The 27,638-nt window shown below is 43.7% G+C and overlaps 1 protein-coding gene across 1 annotated transcript in view; it reads left to right on the top strand.

Moving 5' to 3' along the window:
- The window catches only part of myocd (myocardin), a gene marked incomplete at its 5' end in the record, with an annotated part of 54,771 nt that overhangs the window by 13,930 nt on the left and 13,203 nt on the right, over positions 1-27,638 (top strand). Inside the window, one exon of the mRNA XM_084568159.1 lies at positions 21,377-21,442. Within this exon, the coding sequence (XP_084424285.1) occupies positions 21,377-21,442 (66 nt within the window). The remainder of the gene's footprint in view (positions 1-21,376; positions 21,443-27,638) is intronic.

Below are 27,638 nucleotides of genomic sequence, written 5' to 3'. Positions count from 1 at the left end.
TTAAAACCCTGATCTTTTTAATTCTATTCTGATGCCAGGAGGGACACTAACTCACAGTTGCAGCTACTGCCAAATCTCTCAGGGAGGGCAATGCTGGCTATGTTGGGCAATGTCGCTTTGATGGCTAATGGCAGCAGGCTAAACACTGTCACCCACCTAGACCAGACCAGGCACCCCCACCCCATAGCAATGACACTCCTTGATGGCAGCAGCCATCCCCAGCAGGATGCAGCCTGACACAGGCACACACACAAAAAAGCTTTAGGAACAACTAAAAAAACATGAAGAACAGCACAAGGTGTTGACCTGGCCTCCAAATTCACTAGATCCCAAACTGATCAAGTATCTGTGGGATGATCCACAGAGGCCCCTCCCCTCAACCCATAGGACCCAAAGGCCCCCACTAACAACATTCTGTTGCCAGACACCACAGGACACCCTCAGAAGGCCCATGTCCATTCTCTGATGAGTCACAACTGTTTTGGAGGCACAAGGGAGACCTACACAATATTAGGAAGGTGGTCATAATGTTATGCCTGATGCCTGTAAATCAAGTAAATCAAGTCTTGCTAAATAAAACTCAGTAAATGAGAAAATGTTTGATAATAAAGTCTACAGGTATTGTGTTTGAATTAAAATCCTTTTAAGGCCCACTTTTGTTATTTGACAAAACTTGAAGGAGGATTGCTATGCGTTATTACAATGAGTCACATCTTCATTTTCTTTTTGATAAAAAAGTACTCCAGCGACTTCCTATTAATTTCGGTCAGCTTCAGGGTCAAGAATAATGTTTTGGTTGACTCTTCCATCCACCCCAACCTCCTCCCTTTATCGCCTTTCTGCCACATCTTGGATCCAGGCTAGTAATGAAAATACATTCAGCTTATAGGTGTTTAGCATCTCCCAGCAATCTGTAGTCTCATACAAAACATTTCACAACCCAAATCAGCCAATGAGAAATGAAGGGGAGTAGAACAACACTTTACAATATTCAGCCTGACGTGATTATTAATGACAGAGTTTTTACAAGTTCAGGAATGACTTCTGAAGAAAAGTATTTTTTACACAACTTTACAAACTAATCATTACCAATGTGACAGCGTGTCTGCACTGATCGATGTATATTCAGAGGAACACAAGCGGTCTACATCAGTGACAGTCACAGACCACCCAAGCTCATTCTTGGACGGGTTGGAGGACTTTTTAACCTCACAACCTATCCATTTACCCTAAATATTCATTCATCTCTTCACCTCTCAGGTATTGTTTACTCTTTATGCAATCAGTGGTAGCAAAGCAGTACATCCAACACATCTTCCGTCATGTCTCCTGGCCAGTGGCTGGTATGATCTCTGACCTGAGTCTGAGCCAACAGCAGACCTCTCCAGAGAATTTTAGGCAGCCATCCCCACAGGCCATGAGTGTTCCCGTCTCTGACAGACAGGAATGATAAGAGTCGCCGGGTGAGCGCGTTCCCAATCACTGTGGAGCCAAATCCCGCAGAACAATACAAGGTCACGCTCAAAAAGAGTCTCCCTTGTTGTATTTAGTCTGTTCTTAGTCTTTTCAGTTTTTCCCAGTCGAGCTCTTCACATCACATAGACATCCCTCAGTGCAGGTTAATTGTGAGGCTTTTAAGACATAGCGAAATTACTACATATCTTTATTATTATTATAAAAAAGTAAATCTTCCCCCGCAAGTGAGGTTAAAATACTCGCCAGACAGAAGTATAGTGAGAGTCTTGTTATCTGTTTCACTAATGGCCTGATTAGTGAAAAGGACACACTGACAGAGATAACAGTGACCTGTCTATTCTACACACTTTCTCCAATTTGCTGTGTTCCGCCCTTTCCCCCGACAAGCCTGTTGCTGCCCGCTCCCGGCAGCTGTTTATCTAACGAACTGCGCCCTCGGACATGCCGGGAAGCCAAAACATTTCCGAGCCGCCAGTCAAGCCGCCGATGAGGAGTTGAGGCTTGAGAAGTGGACAGTTTGCAGGCTTGTGTGAAGTATGCGCGGTGAAAGTCCTCCTTGTCAGCGCGGCAGAGAGGTGTCTCCCATCACATGCAAAACGCAGAGCCCGGCTGACAGCGGATGTGCGCTTGTGTGTGTGTGTGTGTGTGTGTGTGTGCGAGCATATGTGGAGGTCCATCTGAAAGTTTAATCTAGTTGTCTGTTTCCAGCGAACAGATGCTCTGCAGACACCTGTCACCTACAGTGGTGTTATCAGGCGACCGTTGTCTGCTCTCTCTCTCTCTGTTTGTGACAGTTGAGAGTTTGTGTAGTTATTGTGTCGTTTATATCGAACGTGACAAAAGTCTGAACATATACAGAAGAGCCATAATCCGAAGAGTGGATTCAGGATAAGACGATGCATTAATATTTTATGTGATCGCTGCAAGTGAGGAAGTGAGGCTTCTGTTCAAAAGCTGACATACAAAAGTTTGAGCCTTTTGTTGATCCTCTCTTTTTACAGACTCTGGTCCTTGCCTGGGTCTTAATACTAGACTTCATGCATCCTCCCTTTCACATATTGGGGTCTTAAATGTTTCTATATCCTCAAATATTTGAATAATTTCCAGGTTTACATGGAAATATAACCGGTTTTCGATGTGGTCTCAGATATTCGGACCTCACTGTATGCACTAATGTGTAATGTTGTAACCTCAACACTAAACTGCAGCATCTACTTTGATTTAAAGGTTATCCGTAATGTACAGAGGAAATAAAATGACTGAAAACACGCATGAAGTTGCGCTGAAAGGTGTCGTATCACAGTTTAAATGTAAAAGGTCACACAGAAGATGAATGTTTACCACAGGATCTGATGTGTGTTAAAGAGGAATCTCTGGCAGTCTCTCTGCTTCTAGCATCTCCTCTCCGAGGTCTAGGACACTGTGGACACTCTCTCTCCCCTTCTTTTCCTGCCGTGTTCTCCTCCTCTCCCCCTCATCTCCCTCTAGTCCTCCCGGCTCGTGTGGAGCCTGTGAGTCGTTCAGCCTGCGATCATGTCTCCGGTCTACAACTCATCGGAGCCAATGACATCATCCTTCACCATAGATATGTGTGTGTGCGTGTGTGTGTGTGCGCGCGCACACGTGTGTCAGTGGTGGTGGTCGGGGGGCGTGTTAGAAAGTGACACCTCTGGTCAGTGTGACACACTATCTGTCTCAGCCGCCAAGTTCATGCTCTGAGTCAGATCTAATTGTGGTTATGAGTGTGTGTTGTAGTGATAATCCAAAGATCTGAACCCTGGGACTGCAAGACCTTTACTTCTTTCCGCTTTGTTACGATCATTTTTGAATACTGGACTCACTGAGCACGAAGAAAGTTAACTATTACAATGGTACTTTTTATGATACTTAAAAGCTACACCTACCACTCAGAAGCAAAACATCTGTCTTAATGCAGAATTCCTGCAAGACTGCTAACTTTTTGAAGCTTTTCATTCATTATCAGAGTGTGTATTTTGTGTGTAGACAAAAATAGCAAACGATCCTGTTTGACATTTCAAATAATTTGTAACAAAACCGCTGTCATTTCAGCATAGTAAATCCATAGAGAGCGTTGTGTGCAAACACTGTGAACACCGTGACCGTACACAGTGTTATTATCATAGGATTTGGGAGCGTTTAGTGTCTAAAAAGCTGTCCATGCTGCAGTGAAATAAGGCTCAACTGGTTTAGTAGGTCAAACTAAAACAGGGATGTCATAAATTCAGCAGAAGAAGTGCACGTGACGATTGGAGGGTCAGTTCTGGCTTTCCTCTTGTGCATTTCCCGTTTACTGATGCCAATAAATGAGAGTAGGTTCAGCTCGTTTTTTGAAGTTTGTCTTTATGCAAGAGTTAGTGGTAATACTTTCATTTGGGCTGTTAAACATTGCCTAGTGTGAACATTATTCGAGCGATGCTCCTCATTTTGGGCAAAATGTGCATTTTTGGAGCTCAGCTCAAACTTTAAAAAGGTGTCCAATGTCAGTTGGTTTCTTTGGGCCAAATGTTTACAACTTGTAATGGTCAGATGACAGAGTTAGGATCATTGACATCAAAACAGCAGTAACGTTGAAAGCCAGCAGAATTGGAAGTACTGTTGTTGTGAATAATTTTACCTAGTGGAGGTCAGTAACACGCCCTGTAGCGTCAAAACTGCCAAAAAAAGCAAGCAGATGTAAAATGAGTTAACACCATATCAGGCAAACTGAGTTAAACTGACGTAAATTCCTAGAGCACTTTCAAGAAAAGGGAATTACTCTTTGCTTGTTCTTTGAAACTTAAAAATAAGAAGAACTTGTTTGGCGAGATTCAAGTAACCCAAGCAAACAGTGTGATAAAAAACGCTGTTCACTTTGGAAAATATCAAAGCAATTTGGCTAGATCAGTCTGCTAAGGCTTTAGATCAAATGAACAAATGCATCGACTTCAAAACCCCATCCAGTAAGACTAACTAACCCTACCCAGTGTAACAAAGTATTCTTCACAGTCAGTATGGGCAGAAGTCACACTAACAGTCACCTATAATAAAGCAAAACCTGCGGTCTAGTTCGGGAGCTCAAATCCAGTCAGTCACCACAATCTGATGGACACCTCAAGGTGCAACATGCAGTGTTCTGTACACTTTTTTGATAATAATAGCAGTGCAGTGGCAGTGCCATACTTATTCTCTTAATGCCATCCATGCAGCCAGGCTGCCACTGGGACTGCTCTTCCTTATCAACAGTGGCACATGTCAAAGTCTGGGATATATAAGATGGTAGGAGAACAGCTGAGTCTTGCTGTCAACATGGTCTGTGTAGAAGAAAGGGCATGTGTGAAGAAAACATGAGCAACTTCGGCAGTTTAACAATACATATTTATGCTGAATATTAAGTTGTACTATATTATCAGACTTGACTATTCAGACTTTGCAGGATGGGATATTATATATCTATTTCATCATCAGTTTAATTATCAAAATGATCACTTTATTCATGTGTGCGGGTAACTATGGTTCCTACTCGTCATTGTACAGTGACAGTGTGACGGTCGGTCTGATTCTAGCACTGGCCTGTTGTAGTTGCTGTAGAGGGGGTTGTCATTATCTTTTGGCTCATCTTCGCATGTATAGTGTTTCATAAGCCTCATCTCCGTCCCAGTTGCCAGCTGTCGGGATGTTTAAATATTATCATCCCCCACTCCCACTAGGCTGAGCCTAGCCAGTTCCATGGTAGGAGTGACGAATCATAGCCCAGATACGGAATATCTACATTTGGCATAATCTACAGTCCTGTATCTATACTTGAACTTGTACTACAATCAGTGTGTTATGTTTAAATTTTGTTTCTCTCATGATTCATTCCCTGGCCCTCTCTGTAGAGCATCCAGGGCACACCAGGCGACCTCCAGGGCACTGTATTGCCATAACCAATGCATAAAGTCAATAGTTTTCCAAAGTTCCCTAACCTGTTAGCTGAGTCAACAGCATGAGCTTTGTTTCATCCTGTTACCCTCAATCACGACACTTTTCAAACCCACCGAGCCTGGAAAGGTGTGATAGGGTTAATACACCCACACGCAAAGCAGAGAGAGATAGGAAAAAAGACAACTAAAAACACACATGTAGCCCCTTCCAGAACCCTAGAACAACATTTGATCATGACCCACTGAGGGTCCCTAGGGTGTTAAAAGCAAGCAGGACCATGTAGCTGTTGGTGCCCCTTTGTTGATTCAGCTTTGGGAATCGGGCAAGGAAGAAAGAAAGGTTTGTCCGACGGAATTACCTATCACAGGAAAAATAATAAAAAAGGCGACGTACCGAATCAATGGGTCGGCGTGACGATAGCATAATTTCTTACTGACAGGGCGCATAAGTCAGGCCTCTCAACATCCCCCGGAGTGGAGATAGCACATGCAGCCTTGTGTTTGGTTTGAACGCCGAATGGCAGAAAATGTCACTCCTGATGAATGCTCCGCGGTGCTGATAAGACGTACGCACACGCATATGACACACGTGCACTCGCAGGCGAACAAACACACACACAGGGACGTGGTCCTATAAATAAGTCTTTGGTCCTGGAGGGTCAAGTGGAGTCCAGCCCTGCAGATACCACCTCTGTGCCTAGGGATCAGTCTGTGGCCTGTGGCGACCCTTCTCTGTCTGCTCTCTGTCTGTCATCCAGCACAAATGCTGTTCCCAGATCAGATTGACAAAACAGCTGAACTTCAGTCGCTGGGTTTTTTTATTCAGCGACGCAAATCTGACCTGGTATCAGCGTCTGGAGCAGCGGGTTTTACTCTGTCAAATCGACGTCACTGGGGGACGGAGGGGTTGCGGGGAGGACGGAGGCGTGGGGTCATACCAACAAAAACATGGCTCCGGTCGGTCCTCAATGAGAGAAAGAATGTGCTGGCTGACAGACCATTTCAGCCAGGCCATTTGAGAAGTGCTGGACCGGCTCGGGAGCTCCAGATAGCTAAATATTTGCGCTAGTGTGTCTTTTCTTCATGTCCTCGGTGAGTTTTGTAATGATGCTGTGGTGGGTCTACATCGCTGTGACTCCTTGTCAAATTCGTGATGGAGATGTCGATCAAGGATGTAATTTGTTTTCATTGTTTGAACCCAAAAGCTGGGGATTGATGGGCCCACCACGTCAAGGCAGGTGGTGTTGTACACAAGCGCCTTCCACTGCTGGAACAAAATCTTTCTTCTGAAACCAGAACACAAAGCTCTAACATTACACTACAAAGAACAAAACATCTACAGGTAGGTTGATGCAATCACTTAAAATGAATGAACCTCCAGCACCACACGTAATTTAGCTCAATATTTCGCTTGGTGCATGTCCAGTAGGGACCATGAACATTAAGGTAATATTTATATTTATTTTGCTCTCAATATTAATTGTTTAATCTCCATCTAGTCCTGTTGAACTTGGACGTGAAATAACAAGTACTTACTTTAGATTACTTCAGTTTGGTTTCTACGGTGGCTGTCAGAGCTCCACACAGACAAAACAGGTGCAAATGAGGGAAATGATCTCCTTTATTGATCGCGCCTGGAGAAATTTTGCTGAATTTGACCCATCCATTTGTGCAATAGCTGTGGGTTGCAGTGGGCTGCATCCGGGGTTAGCTGCTGGCTCGAGGCTTGCTCCGGACACCTGAGCCACGGACATACGGGGGACGTGAACCTGTGGCCTTACCGATCCCAAAGCTGCTTCTCTAACCACAGCTCCCTCTGCTGTGAAAAAAATATTTAAACTGACCACAGTGGAAATGTTTCCGGGGCCAGTTAAAAGTCGTGGACACATACGCGACATGCTAACTGTTACAGAAGTCCCCAATTCAATGATAAAACACACAAACAGACAACTTACATGTTCATGCTCATTCTCCAACACCACATTTCTGTTTTGCAGCCCATTTCTTGGTTAGTGCATAGTTTGCAGTGTATCTGTGTCGTTGACGTCCGTCTATTTGCATGTGTTTTCTCAAGAGCTCAAGTGCATTGGGCTCTCAGCACAACGTGTACTGCCTATCTGGATCTGAAGCAACCTTTGTGTGCGACGTGACAGCGCAGCATAACAGAACCTATCAACCTAACAAATTTTTTGCTTGGCAGGTTTCTCTTCATAACTCCATCAAGCGTGATGGAAGACATTTGCTTGGCACAGACGCTGGTTGCTCTTGATGCGCCTTTCATCTGGCCCGTTAGTCACGGACGCACACATTAACGACAACAAAGCAGACTTTGAGTTATTAAATTTCTGATAGTAAAGTTTCAGGAATACCGCGTAAAGCCAGCGCATAGCCCTTGGTAATAGGCAGGAGTTAAGAGTTAAGCTGTGGTGATGCAGGCCCGTCTCAGTGCTGAAGCCTCTCTGTCATACACCCCTCCTTCCCCTGCCCATGCTGCCGTGGCCACCAGCCAGCGCCTGCAGACTGCAGCGGAGGCAGAGCCTATTGCCGAAATCTAAACAACCACAAAAACACAAAACAGTACCCCCACCCCATTCGGTGTTTTTGGTTTTTACATGATATGGAGACAATCTATCTCCCCTCACACTCTTGTTGTACTTTTAGGATTCCATTCAGATTGGTTGCAGCGCCGACGTCTCTCAAGCATGTTGACATTTGCAACCTGGCGGCAGACATGCGGCGCTCAGACCCCGCGGGGGCCCGAGAAGAGAACACAGAGTGAAGGTGACCGAGCCACGGACCAGATAAAGATGGAGAGAGAGCAGGAAGGAGGGACGGGAGGGGAGACGGGAGGGGAGGCTGCTGGCTCGGGCTCGTCTTTCTGTCACTTCTGGTTTGGATTCGGCTCGTTCCCACTGGAACTTCTTCATTATAAACCACAGTTCAGAGGCGGAGGGGAAACGCTGAACCTGAGTCTGTGTCTGGCTCCCTCCACGTATTATGCTGTTTCCCACCCCGCTTCACCACTTTTTCTCCTCTCACAATATATATCTGTCTCCTCCAATCTCATTCTTTCTCCTTGCTCCTTTTGCTCTTTCCGCACTCCATTTGCGTTCCACAATCTCCACTTTTCTCCGCCGTCTTTTGTTTTTAGCCGGCCACTTTGTGTCGTGAGAAACCCCTCCGTTTTCTGATAAGGCTGATTGGAAGCTGATAAAGGACTGAATCACTCTTGAGTTTCTCTATTAGCTAATCCAGCTGCCATTTTAACCTCGTATTACCCCACTGGCTTTCTTTTTTTATTTTTTATTTTTCTGTAGAACAAGATGATAAATGATGGCTTATAAAACATAGCCTTAAGTTTGTTTTAATACTGTTTCAAAATGTATTAAGAAAACACACTGGAACGTACACAGTAGATGTGCTAATCATGACTGGGGCTCATTTAGTGCAAAAAAATGCACAAAATAATGTTTTTGCACCCTATGCGCCCTTCCGCTATTCTTCTGGCTCGTCCACATGATGTTTAGGAAAATGAAGACGAGCAGAAATATTCTTTTTGGAGAGCAGTGGCTTTGTCCTTGCCACTCTTCCATGTACACCATGGTTGCTGAGTGTTCTCCTGATGGTGGATTCATGAACATTATCATTAGCCAAGGTGAGAGAGGCCTTTAGTTGCTTAGAAGTTACCCTAGACCTCTCAGGCTATCATGCGTCTTGCTTTTGGAGTGATCTTTGTAACAGTCGTCTTAAATCTCCTCCACTTGTTCACAGTTTGTCTGTCTGTGGATTTGTGGATTCCAAACTCTTTACAGATGGTTTGGTAGACTTTTCCAGCCTGATGAGCAACAGCAACTCTTTTCCTGAGCTCCTCAGAAAGCTCCCCTGTCCGTGCCATCATACACTTCCACAAACGTGAGTTGTGAAGATCAGACTGTGACACATCCCTGATTTTTTAAAATAAGCAGGTCTCTGAACAACACCTGAGTCTGACTGGAAACACGTCTAAACGAGGATTCTAATTTAGCTTTGAGGCACTTACTCTGGCACCTCACAGATATGTAATATTGGCTCATTTTCCTGAGGAAACACAAACACACTATGCTATTTGCGTTTCATTTGTTTGATTGGGTTCTATTTGTCTACTTTCAGGATTCGTGTGAAAATCCAATGGTGTTGTGAATCATGTTTATGAAGAAATGTAGAAAAAGCCAAAGGATACAGAAACTTTTAAGTGGCACTTTACACTGTAAGCTAGTCAAGCAGAAAGACTAACAATTACAGCTTACACTGGAACAACTATAAAGTCAGCCTCTCCACTGCAAGACTTTAATGCATCTTTCAGAAGCACCTTGACTGGTTATTTAAATGTCCGTGTTTACCTGAGCGCTAATCAACACGCAGACAGCAGACAGAGGAGAGCTGCTATCGGAGACAGAGCAGCACGACAGCCCTCACGCTGACACGACGCAGCTGCTGCTGGGGCCACAGACGCCGCCACGTCCAGCCCCTTAACACACACACACTCGCACACGGCGTACCCTCGTAGACCCCCCCCACCCATTCGCATCCTGTGCACACTCCTGACCTGACAACCTCATCTTTTGTCGTCAACGAAACGCTTTCCCCTCGCTCTGCTATTATCTTCCATCTTCCTCCTCTTGCAGTGGGAATACTCTGCCTCCTCCCACCCTACCACGCGGCATCAAACATATCCACACCCGTCCTTTCATTCTAGTACATTTACAGACACATACACGGACCACACACCGGCCTACTCGCCACATTTATGACAAGAAACCAGCCATTACACCTACCCTCATCTGTCAGTCACATACAAAACACAACCCAATTTGCACCGTATCAACGTATATAAAATATATATCGTATATATATATATATATATATTGTCAGCAAATCCCATAAAGTGATCAAATGATAAAATTATTTTTTCTGTCTATTTCTATACTGTAAGAGGTTAACCTTACCATGTAAAGTGTCCTGAGGTTACACTGAATTTCATTGGATTACATTGTCCTGATATTTGGCGCTGTAAAAATGAAACTGAACTGAAAATCAAACACAAAAATGAAACAACTATTGCAACAAATATTGCGTCTTTGTGTACCTCGGTCCCACATAATCAAATGATGCTTTGGTCCATCATAATTTTCAGTTGATGCAGAGGCTGGATAACAGTTGCTATAGGAGCGGTCATATCCCATCAGAGATGTGTGATCTGTGTCTGGCTAGGAAATGTGCAGTGTGATTTTGTAGTTAGATTCACATTCGCATGCAAGACAGAACTGCTTATTGAGTCAAAAACACCCACCTGGGACAGTTTGACCCGGCGCTCTCCCACATGTAGTTTCCCATACAATTCTAAGCTGGTAATTTCACCAAATATGGAATATTAGATTCCTAATATTGTTTTTTTAAATGTGTTTTTGTTGCCTTATGATGACCCTTCAGCTCCACATGGGCAATATGTCCTCCTCCGCGGAGCCCACCACGTTGTACTCTGGAACAGACAAACAAACAATGATTCTTGAGTGTCTTTAGATCACTTGGCAGGCATCTGAAGACTTCTGAACTGACAAAGGGATGTAATCTGCAGCCTCACTGCTAGATGCAAACATTTCAGATAATCAGATTACAAGAAATCACGTTAAGCGCAATTAATCTTGCGCTCAGGGGGCATTTAGGGACCGAGGGTAGTCAGGCCAGGTGATACTGCCTTGCTGAAGAAGTTAAAAGTTTCTGTAGTATAACAGCTGCCGCATGCTCTACAGTGTGATCTTCACAGTGTCTAGCATGTGTTCCACTCGCGCTACATGGGCAGTGCATTCCAGTACACTTCCCCGTGTGACACTGTGTCAGGGAAATGACTGAGGGACAGCTGGATTCCATGGATGGCATTTGAGCAGAGATATTCGCGGCGTTTAAAATATGTGACTGCGCCTGTCAGCAGCGCCGGTTCCTACCACTGATTCATCATTTACTGGAAATGACGGCAGCGGCGACGTGATGATACGGCAGACAAAAAAAAGAAAAGGGGGGGAAAAAAAAAAGGAAAAGACAGTGTTTGTAATTCCCTTGCCGAGTCTGGACTGATTTTTATGATATTTTGCACAGTTTGGCCATTTTAGCGAGTCACATCTGCGTTATCTAAAACACAAGAAATCACACAAAACACTAACAGTCAATTTTTGATCTAGATGTCTGCACAGTTGGCCAATAAACACGTTTCGGGTGGAATGTGGCTTTTTAACATGGTCAAGGCGAGGACATTTGAGTTGTTGCATCAGAGAGGGACTGTTTTGAAATATGCATCACGCTCCAGACAGAAACCGGCCTGACCATCACTGGATGCTGCACCCTTATTGTATATAATATGCAAAGCCAGTCATATGTGTCAGATTTGTATATGATGCATTTTTATTATACACTCAAGCACACACACATGTGCGGCTCCAGACAGTTCAGATGAGACTTGTCACGTCCGTTGACATAGGGCCCAATTAAAGGGGAGGATTAAGCCGGGGCTGGGTGACCTCCTCAGGAATCTGTCCGAGACACTGTGTGTACACTGTCAAACCCTCTGACAGACCTTCCCTTTAAGCACTTTCTCCTGCTAATTAAGACATAACACTGTTGCGTGTGCGTGCATGCGCACCTGCGTTACGCGCGTGCGCACGTCCGCCGCGCACACAAGACGAATGTAACGGCGGATGTCAGGGAGAGATTTGCAGCCCAAGGAGCTTCTATGTAAATATTTGACTTGAGTATTATATGGGTTTTTTTGGAGCTCGCTCCGGCGCACGTCAGCGCGTGGGCTAACGGCAAACAGATAGGGCGTATCATTTGTTACGTTAACTTATTGCGTGTTTTGGTGTGTGCATCTCACTGCTGCTGTGTGCAGAGGATCCTCTACAACAAAAGCTGAGCAGTGTTTATGGTGTGAAGAGATTAAAATGGATAGCGGCGAGGCAGAGGCAGTGAGCTGTTGCTGGACAAAGCTCCCTATGACTGATTAGCAGTCTGTTGCTGAGGTTTTTACACAGTGTGGAGAAATGACTCGTAGTAGGCACACACTTTTTTTTGTATTTGTATTTAGTAAACTGAAAAGGGCACGGTGGGAAATTGGTGGAAATCTGGGTAGAGGTGCATCTATAAATGGGAATATACCAATAAGAAAGGGTCAAACAGAGGAAAGAAGACATACAACCATCCCACGCTTTAAAGAAACCAAATATTGTGAAAGAAATGTACTAGTATGAAACAAAAGAATCAGACAATTCTCTCCTCACTAAAGTAACCTCTTTAGCAAGGAGGTTAACCTTTGTCTTTAAATCTTTTTAAATCGCTTTTATCCAAAAGCATACTTTTTATTCAAAATATGACCTGATTTTCAACTCAAAAGTAAATGCATGTTAACAGACCTTCAATGGGAAAACATTGCCGTTTATCAGTTTTCACTTCACGTTTTGGTCTCCACCAATTAAACAACAGTTGCGTCTTTAGCGTAGCTCCTTTACACTTACCAGCTAGCTGCTAAATTTCTGGACAGACACTCTGGTGTGTGGTGGGATCAGGGTGGGTTGCTAAAAATAGCTGCCTGCTGCTGTTAAACAGTAGATGGGCTGGTGTGAGTGGTGAGACTGAACCAAAACAATGAGCTGAAAGACGATAAAACGTTCAGTAGGACTGAGGGGAAGTGCAGATAGGCGGCAGTTCTGTGTGGGTTTGTCACTTCAGTAAGCACCAGCAAATCACATTGTTATTTGTTTTAGCGAATATTTAAATTCTCATTAAACTATTAAGCAGGCAAAAGAAGAGCAGAGGAAAAGAGCAGAGCAGAAATAAACAAGGATAATAATTATATTGTCCTGGAGAGCAACAACAGGAAATGACTATGAAGATATTACATGACATGCTATTTTTTATGAGCTTGACACTTTTTAGATTATATGTAACCATATTTGTTTCCATTATTCATATAAAATAATACTGACCGGTGTAGCTTAAAAAAAGAACAACCACTTATTCAGTGAACATTTGTGAAATGAGTTGCATTCAGACTTTCAGCTGACAATATTGAGGCCAGTTGCCTGAGTCAAGGACCAACTTGAATAATAGTTTTTTTTTTATCCTAAAACAATCTATGATTTTCTTGATCTGGCCTTTGTTCAGTGTCAGGACAGAAGGCCAGGCTGCTCCAGAGACATGTTATGCTATATTTCACTGCTCAGCTCCACACATTCTCAGCTGTAATCACTGAACCCTTTAATCTGGGTTTTAGTGAGACAGTAGCCCTCTGGAACAACGAACGTCTTTGACACCTGCTGTGTAACACAAGCCAGGACACATAAATGACATTAGCGCACGATCTTAATATGTCACACTTTGTCTCTTTTTTTTCTTTCATTCCATGTATCACATTCTATGTAACGTTTAAATCAAACGTAAGAATGAACAGCAGCAGAGAAATCCTGGACGTGTCCAGCTGACGTCCTGCGTTGACAGACGTGTAGGGGGCACTGTGAGGCATAGGAGCTGCAGTTGGCTAATGCTGCCCTCAGAGGAGAGGAGAGCAGGCTCTGAGCTGAGTTCAACTCTGACAAATGTCCGGCTGGTATGCGGGAGCTGGAGGACCTAGGCTCACTCTGCTGCTGTCATACACTGCCTGCTCCTCAGCTGGTCTGACTGACTGAACTAAACTGATCACTTGTACTACAGTATGTGTTGTTAAATGAAAAACTTAAAAAGACTATCTGATGTAGCAAAAAGTCTTTAAAATGCCAGTAGATTTTATTTACAGATCATTTACGGAATGCTGTGACTCAGGTATGTTCTGCGAATGTCACTCGGATTACTTTGAACCTTTTTGATTACCTTGCTCAGGCAATGTTGATCTTACAGACTGGCTGTATAGGACAAGAATTAACTAATCTCATAGTGCTTGGTATAGTTGGAAAAATTTGTGCTAACATTATATCAAACGGCTGCATATTTACACATTTAAGAAAGTTGTTTTTCAGTTGTTGTTTTTTTTTTTAAGTTGTTTCGTGTTCTTTTTCGTCCAATATTCACTTTTCACTTTTTGCTCCGTTTTGGTTCCCTCCAACTGCTGCCGGGAAATATCCAGATCTTCAACTGTTAAATGCTCTACAACGTTCAGTAGCTGGTCGCTGATTCGGCCTGTCTGCAGTTTAGTTCTGGGCAGGTAGTGCTCATTGGGTTTATCTGGACCCTGCTAGAGGCAGGGTACATTAAACCATATACATGAACCAAAACATAAAGCTGTGAGCCATGAAACCGTAACAGTGAGCTGAAAGACGCTAAAATGAGCAACATAGTATTGTCTCTAAGAGCGGCACATGTATAGAGATGTTACTCTTTTATGAAGGTTTTTACTAGTGCAGATTAAAATTAAAGCTCCTATTTGCCGAAATCAAACATAGTCTTAAATTGGAAGGTAATCTGGGAATAACTATAAAAAGCAACAACCTTTCATTCTCTAACATGTGTTGGTCATTGTGCTACAGACATGATGTGTTCAAGTCTGGGTGTACTACTACATTCATGTAACAAGTTTGGTAAATGTGCTTTGCATTACACTTATTATACGTGGAATTCAAGACAGAGGCAAGATGTGAAACTTGTTGGCATTCTGACTCCTCTTTCCCTCTTGGCTGCACTGCTGCTCCATTATCTGCCTGTGAGTCTCGATCTTGATCTGTCTCCCAACCGTCTGACTCTCCCTCTCTCCTCTCTAATGACGGTCAGCGGGGCTGATAGGCAGATATATTTACACTGGTGGCAAGGGAGGAAGAAGTCATCAGCCAAACCCTGTCCTGCCTCCGGGGCCGTGGCAGGCGGGGCTTGGAGGAAACCCTGGCCGGTAAGCTCCTCCTCTGAGCAGGGCATATCTCTATGCTGTCCCTGGCCCCTGCTCAGAGCTCTCAGCTAGATGGGACCAAAGCCTCACCGGGCCCGCAGACTCACACACTCCCTCATCAGCTGCTGGGGAAGAAAGAGCAGAGAACAGCAGCAGACAGAGTAGAAGGTTTCTGCCTGTGTGCACACTGGCTGAGAGACACACAAAGAAGCCAGAGTGTGTGTGTTTTGTTTTTTTTCCTCCAACTAGTTTTCTTGTAGAGCTGTTGATGAGGCAGGCTGGGTCATCTCCAACTCATCTCAGTCTGGGCTCCAGAGGTGGCCGGCGGGGTCGAAGTGCGTGGCGCTTCTTGAGTGTGCGTGACTTTATTTTGCAACTTTTGAACACTGGAACTGTACTGTAAGCATTATGACTCTTCTGGGCTCTGAACACTCCATACTGATACGAAGCAAGTTTAGATCAGGTAAGTCCAGTGATGGCTGACATGTAACTTCTCTGTTGTCTGTGCATGCACCCTCAGTTTATTAGAGGACACTTTATACGTACAGCTGTGATCGTTCTCCAGAGACTTGCAAGCAGTTTGCCTGCCAACATTTGGCATTTATGGGCAACCCCGTGTGCACAGTGCCATTCATCTGTCTTCACCGATGAGTTGTGTCGACACTCGCGATGTGCTCCTCAGTAACACCGGCCAAGTGACAGGTGTGTGTAATATACTGCTGGCATGTGATGCCACGAGGAATACCAGAGGGAGGTCAGACAACAACAATCCCGCCTGTCACAGCGCGATGAATTTACGGCCGGGCGTTTGGTTTGATGTTCGTCCTCCTCCTCCTCCTCATAAATGCACGACATGTGAGGGCGATGTCTCGGGCAGGTCAGTGCACTTGTTCTGTGCCAGCCGCTAACCTGCTGCTGCTGAGGGAAACCAGCCTGACTTTCTTGTTCTCTGGCTCTGATAAATGGAAGATTAGACATTGGGGTCAGAGGTTATCTTACGATGGCTGTGTTGGAAGCTGCATGTGTGGGTGTGTGTGTGTGTAGTTGGGCATATCAAAGAGGGAGGAAGGGTACGTACTGCACCGCCAACTTAAACCCACCTTAACACGCATCAGATGTTGGGGCTTTATATTCATCTATCTCCTTTGCATACACACGTTCTTTTATTCCATCACTATTTTTCTCATTACCACACACACTGTTTGAGTCTTTATTTTGAAGATACACACTGTGAGCCTGAGCATGCGTGTTTGCCCGGTGCAGCCTGTGTAGTCTGACCAACACTGCCACCTCCCTGAGGAAGATGTAACTGATGGTGGCAGCAACAACAGTAAAGTTTGATACACATTAAGGCCCCTGAAAGCAGCGTCCCACAACTGCTGTGAATGCACAAACCTTTGGCTACAGCGGCTCTGGTTCTCACTTCCAGTTTCCCAGTGAGCTGTAATTGCGTTCCAGCCTAAATGATGCTTTTCCTCTGAGTTGTTTAGAGCACACCGGCAGGGTGGGAAATGACCCTTGGTGCTCCGGGAAACACGAGAGGGTGGATTTGCTGCATTCAAAAGCAGCAGGAGGCTTTCGCAAAGGTGGCTCAGGGTCTGTGTTGCTCTAACCTGTGTGCTCTAGCTGCTTAATACAGCACAGATGTAGAGATACTGTCTTTCTAGTAAAGTGTGCTTGATGGTACAGTCAGAGGGATTAATGCCGGGCGATGCAGGTTACAACCAAACTGACTGCTTGACTTAAATCATGAGCGCATGAGTGAAATATTGTATGTAAGCGAAGTAAAATTTCCCGTAAATCTCTCTGTGATAACCGCTGATGACGAGGGGGGAGGCGGGGGGGGGGGAGTCTGTGACGATCTGGCTGTCCAAGATTTACTGTTTTCTTTAAGCTGCGGTAGCTCGGGTTACGTTCAGCACCCTGTGAAAACCAGCGACTGTCGCTCTCTTTGGTGGTTTTTACACCACATTATCAAAGCCATGGGAACTGCTGCTGCATGGCTGAAGCTAAAAGGAATGATAAAGATCTCCTTTAAGTGCTCCCCGTGGACGGTAGAAGGTTTTCTGTGTGTGTGTGTGTGTGTGTGTGTGTGTGCGCGTGTGCGTGTGTGTCGCTGACCAGTTCTCATAGCGTTTTGATTAACGGCTCAAGCGACTGCGGCCCGTGCTCTGAAGCTCACTGCCATTACGTAACAGCTTGACCAAGGCGTCAGATATTAGTCAGATCAATACCACAGGGTGTCAAGCACGTCACTTTGCGGATCACCTGTTTCATTTCAACTGCCACACCCAGTCCAGAAGTAGTTTGACCTCTAATCACATAAGAACTAAACTGAAGAAGAGTTTCCTGCACAGGTTAATAAACATTCAGCATGATATTTGTGGTTATGTTGTATTGCTGTCACGTTTTATTGGCAATATTTGGAGTTTGCATAGTGAAAGATGTCCTGTGAATTCATAAATAATGTGTTAAGTCTTGTACTCTACAATCTGCCTGACCCACTAAGTTACTGTTATGTGCTGAAGCAATTTGAAGAAAACTGAAAACTGCTATCTGGAGACTATTGTAAGAACCTTTTTGGATATTGTTGAGGGAGATAGTCAAAATCAAACCAGTGGCATGACTTACCGTGAGACGTCAGCATAGCTGGTCACTCAGTGGCTGCAGCAGAGGCACTCAAAGCTAGTTCAGCTCTGGACTAGCAATATGTGGTTGATGGAATTTTATAAAACAGCTTGTGAGAGCAGAAAAAAATTTACTCCAGTATTCTGGCTGGTTCTCCATATGTTTCTGACAAGGATGGTAATAAGTTATAATATGAGAGACTAACCCGAGACAGCCTCCGCTGACAATGAATAGCGCTCTGGCAACACATTAAAAAAAGCACTTACCTGTGTTTTTTTCTCCGCTTCTTCGACACAAATCCGCATCTCCCCACTATCCCTCTGTTGACTATAAGTCACTGTCAATGGAGCCGCCCCAGAAACTGTCCCTTAATGGGGGAGTCTTGGCTCTCCTGCATGCAGGCTCTGGCTCACATTCACAGAACTGACTCTAAACTGTCCAAGACCAGGGGAATAAAATATGTGAGTTCTGTTTTAAGGTGGCTTTTCACTTTATGCAGAGGTATTAGACTAAAATAAACCTAATACTTCATTCGGGGATACCTGTTTATTAGAAGTTATACAGACATGCTCATACATCTGTCGCGAACACATTCCTGCTTGTGCTGAGGGAAAGTTCAGGAGAATTCATGCAACCAGTGTCTTAAGCTAAGTTGTGTGTGGAAGTGTCGTGTTATTATTACCCTGTTTCTTTTTCATATGGTGGCTGTGAATGTGTGAGACACAGGAGGACAATAAATCAGAATATCACTCTGCCGGCCTGTGTAATTATCGCCACTTCACCGGCGCAAACCAGGCCAAATGATCATTTATTTACACTATAAATCTGAAAACGTGTAAATGTGGCTGCGGATTTGTATGTCCTTTGTTGTCAAGAAAGCCCAAGTCGAAACAAATGTCTTGAGTTTCAAAGTCAACAGCGAGAGAGGCAGAGTACGGTTCGGTGATCTGTGATTACAAAGCCTGGCTCGGGTCCGCTTCCTTTAACATGTATGCTCTGCAATTAAGACAGGCAACCCATTGGTCTTAGCGAAACTTTGTGGGAGAAAGAGCAGATTATATGGCAGCCGCTCTGCTTTTTCTTGCAGAATTATTGATAACCTGTCGGCAAACATAATACAGAGTAGTTACATTTGATTTTTCACCTGGTTTTTCTGTGAAAATAAGAGAAAAAAACCTGCGTGTATGGATAAGATTAAGCATGCTAGAGGACTGTTGGCTTATCACGTTAGTTTAAACGGTTCTTGTCTACATGAGTTGTGTTTGAATTAAATGGATTGTGTTACAATTTGTGCCAATTCACAATTAAGAAAAAGTTTCAGCTCCAAATTACCACCAAACTACCTTTCAAGAGAAAGAATTAGATAGAAAAGCTTTCAATTGAGTTACAATCAGAAAATCTCCACAGAATTAGCTAACAGGCGCAAAACCTACATGTATGGATAAGATTAAGCATGCTAAAGGACTGTTACATTAGCTTCTGATGTTAGCTTGCTAGCTGCATCGAAAACCAAATAAACAACAAAGGTTTTTGCCTACATGGGTTGTATTTAAACTAAATGGAATGTGTTCATGTGTATGTTTTTTAGCCCTACATAACCACCAAACTATTTTTAAAGAAAAAATTTGAAAAAGGAGTTGTCCATTGAGTTAAAAGACGCTGCACAGAATTAGCTAACATAGACAAAACCTCTGTGATGGCTAAGCAAGCTTAAGCATGCTAGAGGACTGTTACATTACTAACGTTAGCTTGCTAGCCTCACCAAAATGTTGTTGTCTTCATGGGTTGTGTTTCAATAAATGGACTGTGTAAAAAGAAAGTGTCAAATACAATTTAAACAAAGTATTTGAATCAGAATCAAAGAGGCTCCACCAAATTAGCTAACAGGGACAAAATCTGCATGTATTTTCTAGAAATATTAACATACTAAAAATTATTTTTAAAAGTAATGCAGAGCAGTGAAGAGCTAAAATCAAAGTCACTTTGTAAAATTAGCTAGCCTAATGAACAGGAATGTATAGATGAAATAAAGCCTGTTACAATAGTTGGGCTCATCAGCTTGTTAGCGTAAGAGCACTGGAACTTACTGGAAAAACACTAGTCTTAAAACTTGTTTTATCGTGTGTTGTTTAACGTAACACAGCGCAACAGTGAGCTAAAGTATTTCTGTTAAATTAACCAACACTAATTTACAATGTAATTTAGAATTTGAAAACATGGGTTGTGTTAGGATTAAGCAGAACAAATTATGTGTACAAACTTCACTGGTTTTCAAGTGTCCTCTTAACCAAACCCTAACAGTCAAACACATGTTTAAGAGAAACATGTATCTTGAGTTAAAAACAATCCAGTGTGTCACCTGGCCTTGTGCATAGCAGAGAGAGACAAAAGTTGGTGCTTTCTGTAGCAGATACAAAAGACTTTCCTTGACAGAAATCCCTTGTTTTGGTCAGCTTCCAGTCAGCAACTAATGTCTGTGTTTGCTCTCTATGATGCTGCGTCCAGGAGGTCACGACCCCTTCACTGTAAACTAAAGCAGATGTCAGAAGAAGGGAAGGGCCTGGCGTTACATAACGGAGGTACGCTCCCTCCGAGAGAGCTACGATGTGGCGTTGGAGCTCGCCGACATCCAGTCAAACCGTTAAGAAAGTTGTTACATTACATCAAAGCTGGACAGCTTGAGGAAATTCATAAAATGCTTGACTGCAGCCAGAGCCGCGCGAATATAAACCACCTGAGCGAGATAATTAACAATAGGGGAGACAAGCAGAAAGCGATTAGAGCCTTGCAGAAGAAAGGAGGAACATTTCATACCTATGTGTCAGATGCAGAATCTAACCAAGAGACCTCCAGATAACGGCGGGGAGGAAAAACACACACAGACACAGAAAGAAAAAGAAAGCAAAAGAGTCACAGAAGTAGAGCAACAGACATGGAGGAGGATCTGTGTTTATGACCTCAAGCTCCCACCTAGGCCACTTCTACACACACACACACACACACACACATACAGAGCACAGGGAAACGTGTGCACACGGCGTGGACCACACACTGCCGAGCAGATCTGTTTAAAAGCCAGGAGCTGTGTTTATCATTCCCTACATCCTGCTCACAGAAATATTTGTGAGCAAGCAGCGTTGTTTTGTGTATGTGTGAGTATTTTCTGTATGCATATGTGTATATCCCGTACGATAGATGCAGCCATGTGCGTACGTTGAATAACTACAGATTGTGACACGGGCAGCTTTTCTATTTCAACGTGTAGGTGAAGTGAAACTATGCTAAAGCAAACTGAGAGTTGTGAAACAGCATTTAAAGTGGGTTGAATTCTCAGTCTCTTCCTGCTTTTTCTCTGTCCCTCACCTGTCGTCTCTTCTTCACCTATTCCCTTTTCTTTGCTCTTTTCCTCCATCTGTCCACCTCCTCCTCCTTCTCCTCCTCCCAACTTCAGTCCTACAGTTAAGACTTCAGCAGAGGAGGACACGAGAGCAGCTGGCAGACCAAGGCATCATGCCTCGTGAGTAACGCCTTCCAACACTGAGCTGCCGCACATGCAGACACACACACACACATATTTCACTTCCATGCTTTAGACTACAGGGTGAGTCAGGCAGATGGAGGGAAAAAAAGTGCAAGAAACTCAAGTAAGAGGACATGTCACTCCTAGGGCCCAATTAGTAACAAGATACACAGGTGAAGGGTCACTTGTATCTAGGTGTTATCTGTCCAGGTTTAGAGATAAAGAAAATGTTCTGCTTCCCTACAGATACAAGGACTGCAAATGGAAATGTGTGGGTAGCTGAGACGGTTTGGGTGATCCAACTCATTTTATCTGTCAAGTGATATATATAGTTTTTCTTTACCACTTGGGGACAGTGGAATAGTCAGAATTCATTCATTTATTAATTCAGTCAGAATGTTGTTGATAATGTTTTATCAAATGTTAAGTATATGTCCAGCTCAAACAGAGTAACTTTAATCTCTTGTTTTAGCTCCGTTTTGGTCTCCTCCATCTTCTGAAAAAAATGCCTTGCATTTCAGCCTGTCAATGCGCCAGCTAGCTTGTTGCTGCCTCTGTCTGGCACGCCGTCAGTTGCATGCAGATGTAATGTTGTGACTCAAGTAAAAACATTAAAGTTGTTGGAAAGTAATACCAAAACAATGCGCTAAAAGACGATAAAATCCCCCAGCTGAATTGGGCACTAATTCCTTGCAGATTTGTTTGTACCAGAGGCTCTTTTCACACTACACATGATAGTATAAATAAATGGTAAGTGCAGCTTTAAATATTCATTCAGCTGTTAAGCTAACCAAGTGACAGATTTCTGACTTGTTTAGCACAGCTAAATAAACAAATAGAGAGCATGTTATCTGGTAGAGCGTCACGGATGTTGCAGACTCATGTGGGAAATATGCATTTTTCATACTTGCCCTTTAATTGTAGATCCCTTTGGCCAGTATTAGTTTGAAAATCTTGCAATGCGCCTGTGAGACGCACCATCTCCCCGAGTTTCACATGGATCAGATGATTGAGTGTGACATTTTGCATGTGAGAAGAAAGGAAAATAACTGTCTTCTGGAGGCATAAGGTTAAATGATGACATCGGATGCCAGCGTGTTGTTTAAAAGAGGAAAAGAGAGAATGTGAACGGCAGATTATTTTGCTCAACTTCTAGTCTGAGAGGTTTTTCACGACACATGGCAGTCAAAACTTTGCACCGATGCACTTTTCTCACTGTACAATGCTGTAACAAGAATCCAGTTATGTGGAATGCAGAGTAAAGGCGAACAGAGAGAAACAGGTAGGAGGAAAATGAAACCGTAAAGATGACAGATGCTGTGAAAGAGCAGATCCAGACTCTGGAGACGGATAAATCCACAAGTAGTGACAGATACAAGGGTGGACGTGGAGAGCAGGTGGATATATACACCCGACTGATAGAGAGAGAGACAGACAGATAGACAGACAGACAGACAGACAGTGCCTGAAGCCAGCGAGCAGGCAGACAGGTCGGTGAGTGACCGCTGAGGAATGCTCTCGCTCTGGAAGAGGCTCTCAGCATCAGAAGAAACAGCGACTGCTCGGGCCAGATCTGCGCAGACTGTACCTGTTTACAACACAGCAGCTTCAGAGCGCCGCTACAAGGCAGAGGCACGCCCAGATGTGACAACATGCATCGCAGGTTGCCGTGTATAAGGCAGAGGCTTTGTACTTTTAATGTCTCACACAAGCCAGAGTGATGAGAACGCACGGACCCCGCTGCACCGACCCTTCCCCTAAATCGTCACAGTCGAGGCGATTGATGGCTTCTCGGGTCCTCCGGGTCAGGGTAATGCTGCAATGTTTGCAGCTATTTTGTTTAACTTTGCCAGCGCACTGCACATGAGAAATAAATTTGAAGTATTCATGAGAAAGCAAAAACTCGCCGTTTGTCTAGCACGAGACGTTACGCAGCAGACGGCCACTTATAAACGGAGATTTTATCTGTTCCTTTTACTTTAAAGCAACGCCTTGTCATCTTGGCAAACATGGGAATCAGTGAGCAATGCCAGTGTAGCACTTTTTTTTTTTTTTTTCTCCTCTTTCTTTTTCGGTTCCTCGCATGCAGGAACAACAAGGGGACTGGGGGACTTGGACTGCAGGCCAGGGATTTGTTGAATGATATCTCTGGCACCGTTTGCCATTTCACAGAGGCTCCAGCCTCCAGATAAACCGCTGGTAAGTGTGCGGGGGAACGGAATCCAGAGGCCCGACGAAGCCCTATCAGTTTCTAGGAGTCTGTCACAGATAAGGCAGCAACGAGGAACGCAATTGGCCAGCGGGGCTCCAAGCGCTCTTTTAAAAAAGAAATTTCAATTGGCTGTTTATCTCTTGATTGCAGGCGGTGGCACAGATGGAAGGGAGGCTGCAAGGATTTGTATTTGTGCTGTTTGTTAGTACTTTCCCTACGCCCACGCACTAGATGCCTTATCTGTCTTCCAAACATCATCTGTCCTCCCAGCATTTTACATCTGCCCCCCGAAAAGAAGACATTTTTGAGGGCGACACAGCATCCTCCTCCTCCTGCTCCTCCTCCTCCTCCTCCTGCTCCTGTCGATGTGATTCTTCAGATACTGGCTGCCTCAGCCTGGCTGTGTTATTCCTGCTGGGGAGATGGACACGGCACAGGGTCTGTGTATATATTACCCAGGGAACATCTGGTGTTTATTAGACTATTCAAGAATCCGCCCCGGCCTCTCAGGCCTGACTGGCGTGTGGCCTGCATAGGAGCGCACTGTCTGCCTGTTGGCCACAGGTCTAACTCCACACACATACGATCTAATATTTCCTCATAAAGATAATGGGGCCGTGGCTGCAGGTTTATTGTGGCTTTTGCTGCTCGTGCACTAAAATGTTCATTTCCCCGGCAGCGGTGCTTTAATCCTGAGAGGATGGAAACACAAAGGGAATCGTACCGGCCTAATGCACCATACATCTTACCTCTCCATGTGCTGTTTACATTCGACAGACACAGTCAGCAGGTATATGCATTGCAGTAGGTTTAAAGAGCGTTGTATGTTTTAATAGTGCTGCAGAATGTTTAGAAGTCTGTAAGCCGGTTTCAGATTCACCAGATCATGTTACATTACACTCATGAAGCCAGCGCAGCCAGTCAAACTCTTCTTTTTATTCAGTATGGATCCACAGTTTAAACACACCTCTATATGTTCCAGTGACGTCACGCACACACACACACACACACACCCCCACACACACACACCAGTGACGGCTGTTAAAGACAGACACGGGCAGCAGGGATCTAAATAGACGAGGATGCCAGCGTGACCGGCACTGGCAGCCGATGTTTCCTCGTTTCCCCTCTCTGAGGAAGGATACACGCTGCCAGGGTGGATCAGCTCTTACCTCCCTCCATCTGCCTTCATTTCTTCCCTCCTCAAACTTTTCTTCTCCGCTATCATTCCTCCTCGTCTTCCCAAGTGTCTTCCATTTCTTTCCCTTTTTGCTTGGCTTTAACTGTCATACCTGGATTTTTATGTATATAAAACTTCCTTTTTTCCCTTTTCCTTACTCCCTGTCTTGTTTTTTTAAGTTCCTTTTTTAAAGCTACTTTCATTTTATTCATTTTCTTTTTCTATTTCTGCCTTCCTTTGTCCATCCGTTTATGATACCAGCTTCAATTTCTTGTCTTTGCTCATATTGTTTCTTTTTCATATTCCTTTCTCTTTTCATGTTTTCTTTTTTGGTTATGTTGTACATTTTTTACAGGTTTCTTTAGTCTTATATCTCAGTTTATTTTTTGTATTTTCTTGCTCGGGTACATTCTCTTCTGTTATTTCTTTCTCACTTTCTTGCTTTCATTAATCTTTCTCTGTACTGTGTTTCATTCTTGTTTTTTTTTTGTTTTTTTCTCTACTTTCTTCCTCCTTACAATATCCATGTATGTTCTATCTACGTATCCGTTGTCGGGACCTCTCCCAGCATGTACTGCAAACTGCGGTTCACGTTCAATCCTCCTCAGTCTCTACACTCATCCCATCGTTTAACCCATTTTTCTTTCTACCGTTTCTTTCCCCCTCCGCCTCCACTCACCTCTGACTCTTTCTCTTCCTGTCAGTTTAAATGAGAATTTAAACAAGATACTAAGTGAAATATTTACTTTATCTGAAGTTTAAAAATAAGTAATATTGCACACCAATCTGAACTCAATTTTGGTGATTTTTTTTTCATGTTTCTTATGAAGCATTACATTTCAGATCCATTTTTCATCAGACAGTATTACTACCTACGTTGTCCAGCACAAAGCTCAATATCATTCACTTCTCATTGGCCCAGAATCCCACGCCATCCCTCAGAAGTATCCCACTAAAATTGTATTTGACCAAATAAGTGCTGCTCCTTCTTCTTGCACTCAGATAATCAAACTGATTTGGTGCGCTGCTGGGTAATCAGTCCTTTGAGGGCCCCGGATAGGTTGGAGGCAGAGCCAGGTTAGCTCCGGCCCTGATTATTTATCCTGGATTTAACCGAGAGATTGTGGAAGGTCGAAAATCTCCCCTTTAATTACATCCCCTCCATTTATTTCTCTAGTACTCAATGTGTCTGGCTGGACGGGGAGTGGAGCTGCTGAACAGATAGAACTGATCCAAATCAGAAATATTGATTATGGAAGCATGAAGGAAGCCATGAGCTGGTGTTTTATTTGGGAAGCGACTGCCGAATGCAACACTGTACAGATTATTAATAATAATATGATAAAGGAAATGAGATAAGATGGAAGAACAGTTATATAAACTTGATTTTACTAGGCAATTTGGTCATTATAGAAGAAAATAGACTTGAGAATATGACATCAGTTTGATCAATGCATGAATTTGTGTGAGTTGCTTTGCAGGTTAACACAAACTGTATCTCACTGATATCTGTACTTTCGGTCCTTACTTGTTTAAAGCACTGAATAGTGTAGAGGAGCATAGTGTGCACATCAATTTACAATGAAATGTCCTGGATTCAGAATGTTGCTCAAATATGTAAATACTATCAGCAACATCCACACACTGTATGAAAACAGGGTTTGAACGTTAGGGAAAACGAATGTATGAGAGTTGTGAAGGGGCCATGCAGCAGGTGCATTCCTTAAATGCTGTTAGTCTTTCCACCACTGACAAACAACCTTCTAGAGTTGGCTTGATTTTGAAGTGTGGCCGGAAGACACTGAAATGTATACTCTTTCAGGACTAGCTCTTAAGACTTGTTGTCCGACACAGATCTAATGTGTGTGTCTATCTGAAGGTATGCACTGGAAAGCATCATGAAAAGCCAATCGGCGTAGAGCGTTTTTTATGAAATGGCCAAAATGGTGCACGTTTCCAGACAGTCTTTCGGGGGAGACGTTAATAGCTAGGTGGTTGGACTCAAGAAAAATGCAACACATAGCTGTTAAGAACTAGAAAAAGAATCATAAGAAACACGTTTGACTCCTGTGTGTTTTTGGAAGGTAGCCGATAATGGCCATCGAGGAATTAAGGAGCATTGGAGGACGGCATGGTGGTGCAGTGGTCCTTTCTGTCCCTTCCTGCTTCCTCCCACCGTCCAAAGGAATGCTTGTTAGGTCATTCTAAATTGGTCGTAGGTGAATGGTATTGTAGTAGTGTGAATGGTTGTTTGTCTCTTTGTGTATTAGCCTTGTGATAGACTCCTGGGATAGGCTCCAGCCCACCCGCAACCCTCTAGAGAATAAGTGATAACAGATAGTTGATGGATACCAGATTACAATATGGCGCCTCCCCCATTGAAAGTTTCCTCCATGCTTGGATGTTCCATGTGCTTCTGCAGTTTTGAGCCCATAGAGCATGATCATTGGTGACCTAGATTCTTACTGTGAAAACCAGTAGGCAAGGCACCTCAGATGACTCCTCACTTATACAAATGGACCTGAATAAAGTCCTCATACAGTTCGACTTTCCAAGTGACTAAAGCAGCAGACACATTTTACTCGGTTACTCTTAGAAACACAGTATCCACACTCTTTTATAATTACAGTATGTGATATATGATGTGACTTGTTTTTGAATTCATTTGAACAAATCACGAGTTACTGATGAGTTGGGGGTACTTTATGTGCTGCATGGTAGTTTAATTTACTGTATAATCATGTATTACCTTTTATAAGGTCAATATAGTCAGTAAGTACAGTACTGCAACCAGTACACTC

The sequence above is a fragment of the Chelon labrosus genome (genome assembly GCF_963514085.1).
Source record: "Chelon labrosus genome assembly, chromosome: 19".
NCBI classification, from domain to species: Eukaryota; Metazoa; Chordata; class Actinopteri; order Mugiliformes; family Mugilidae; genus Chelon; species Chelon labrosus.
Note: the sequence above shows the minus strand (reverse complement) of the source record. Positions and strands in the feature narration are given on the sequence as shown.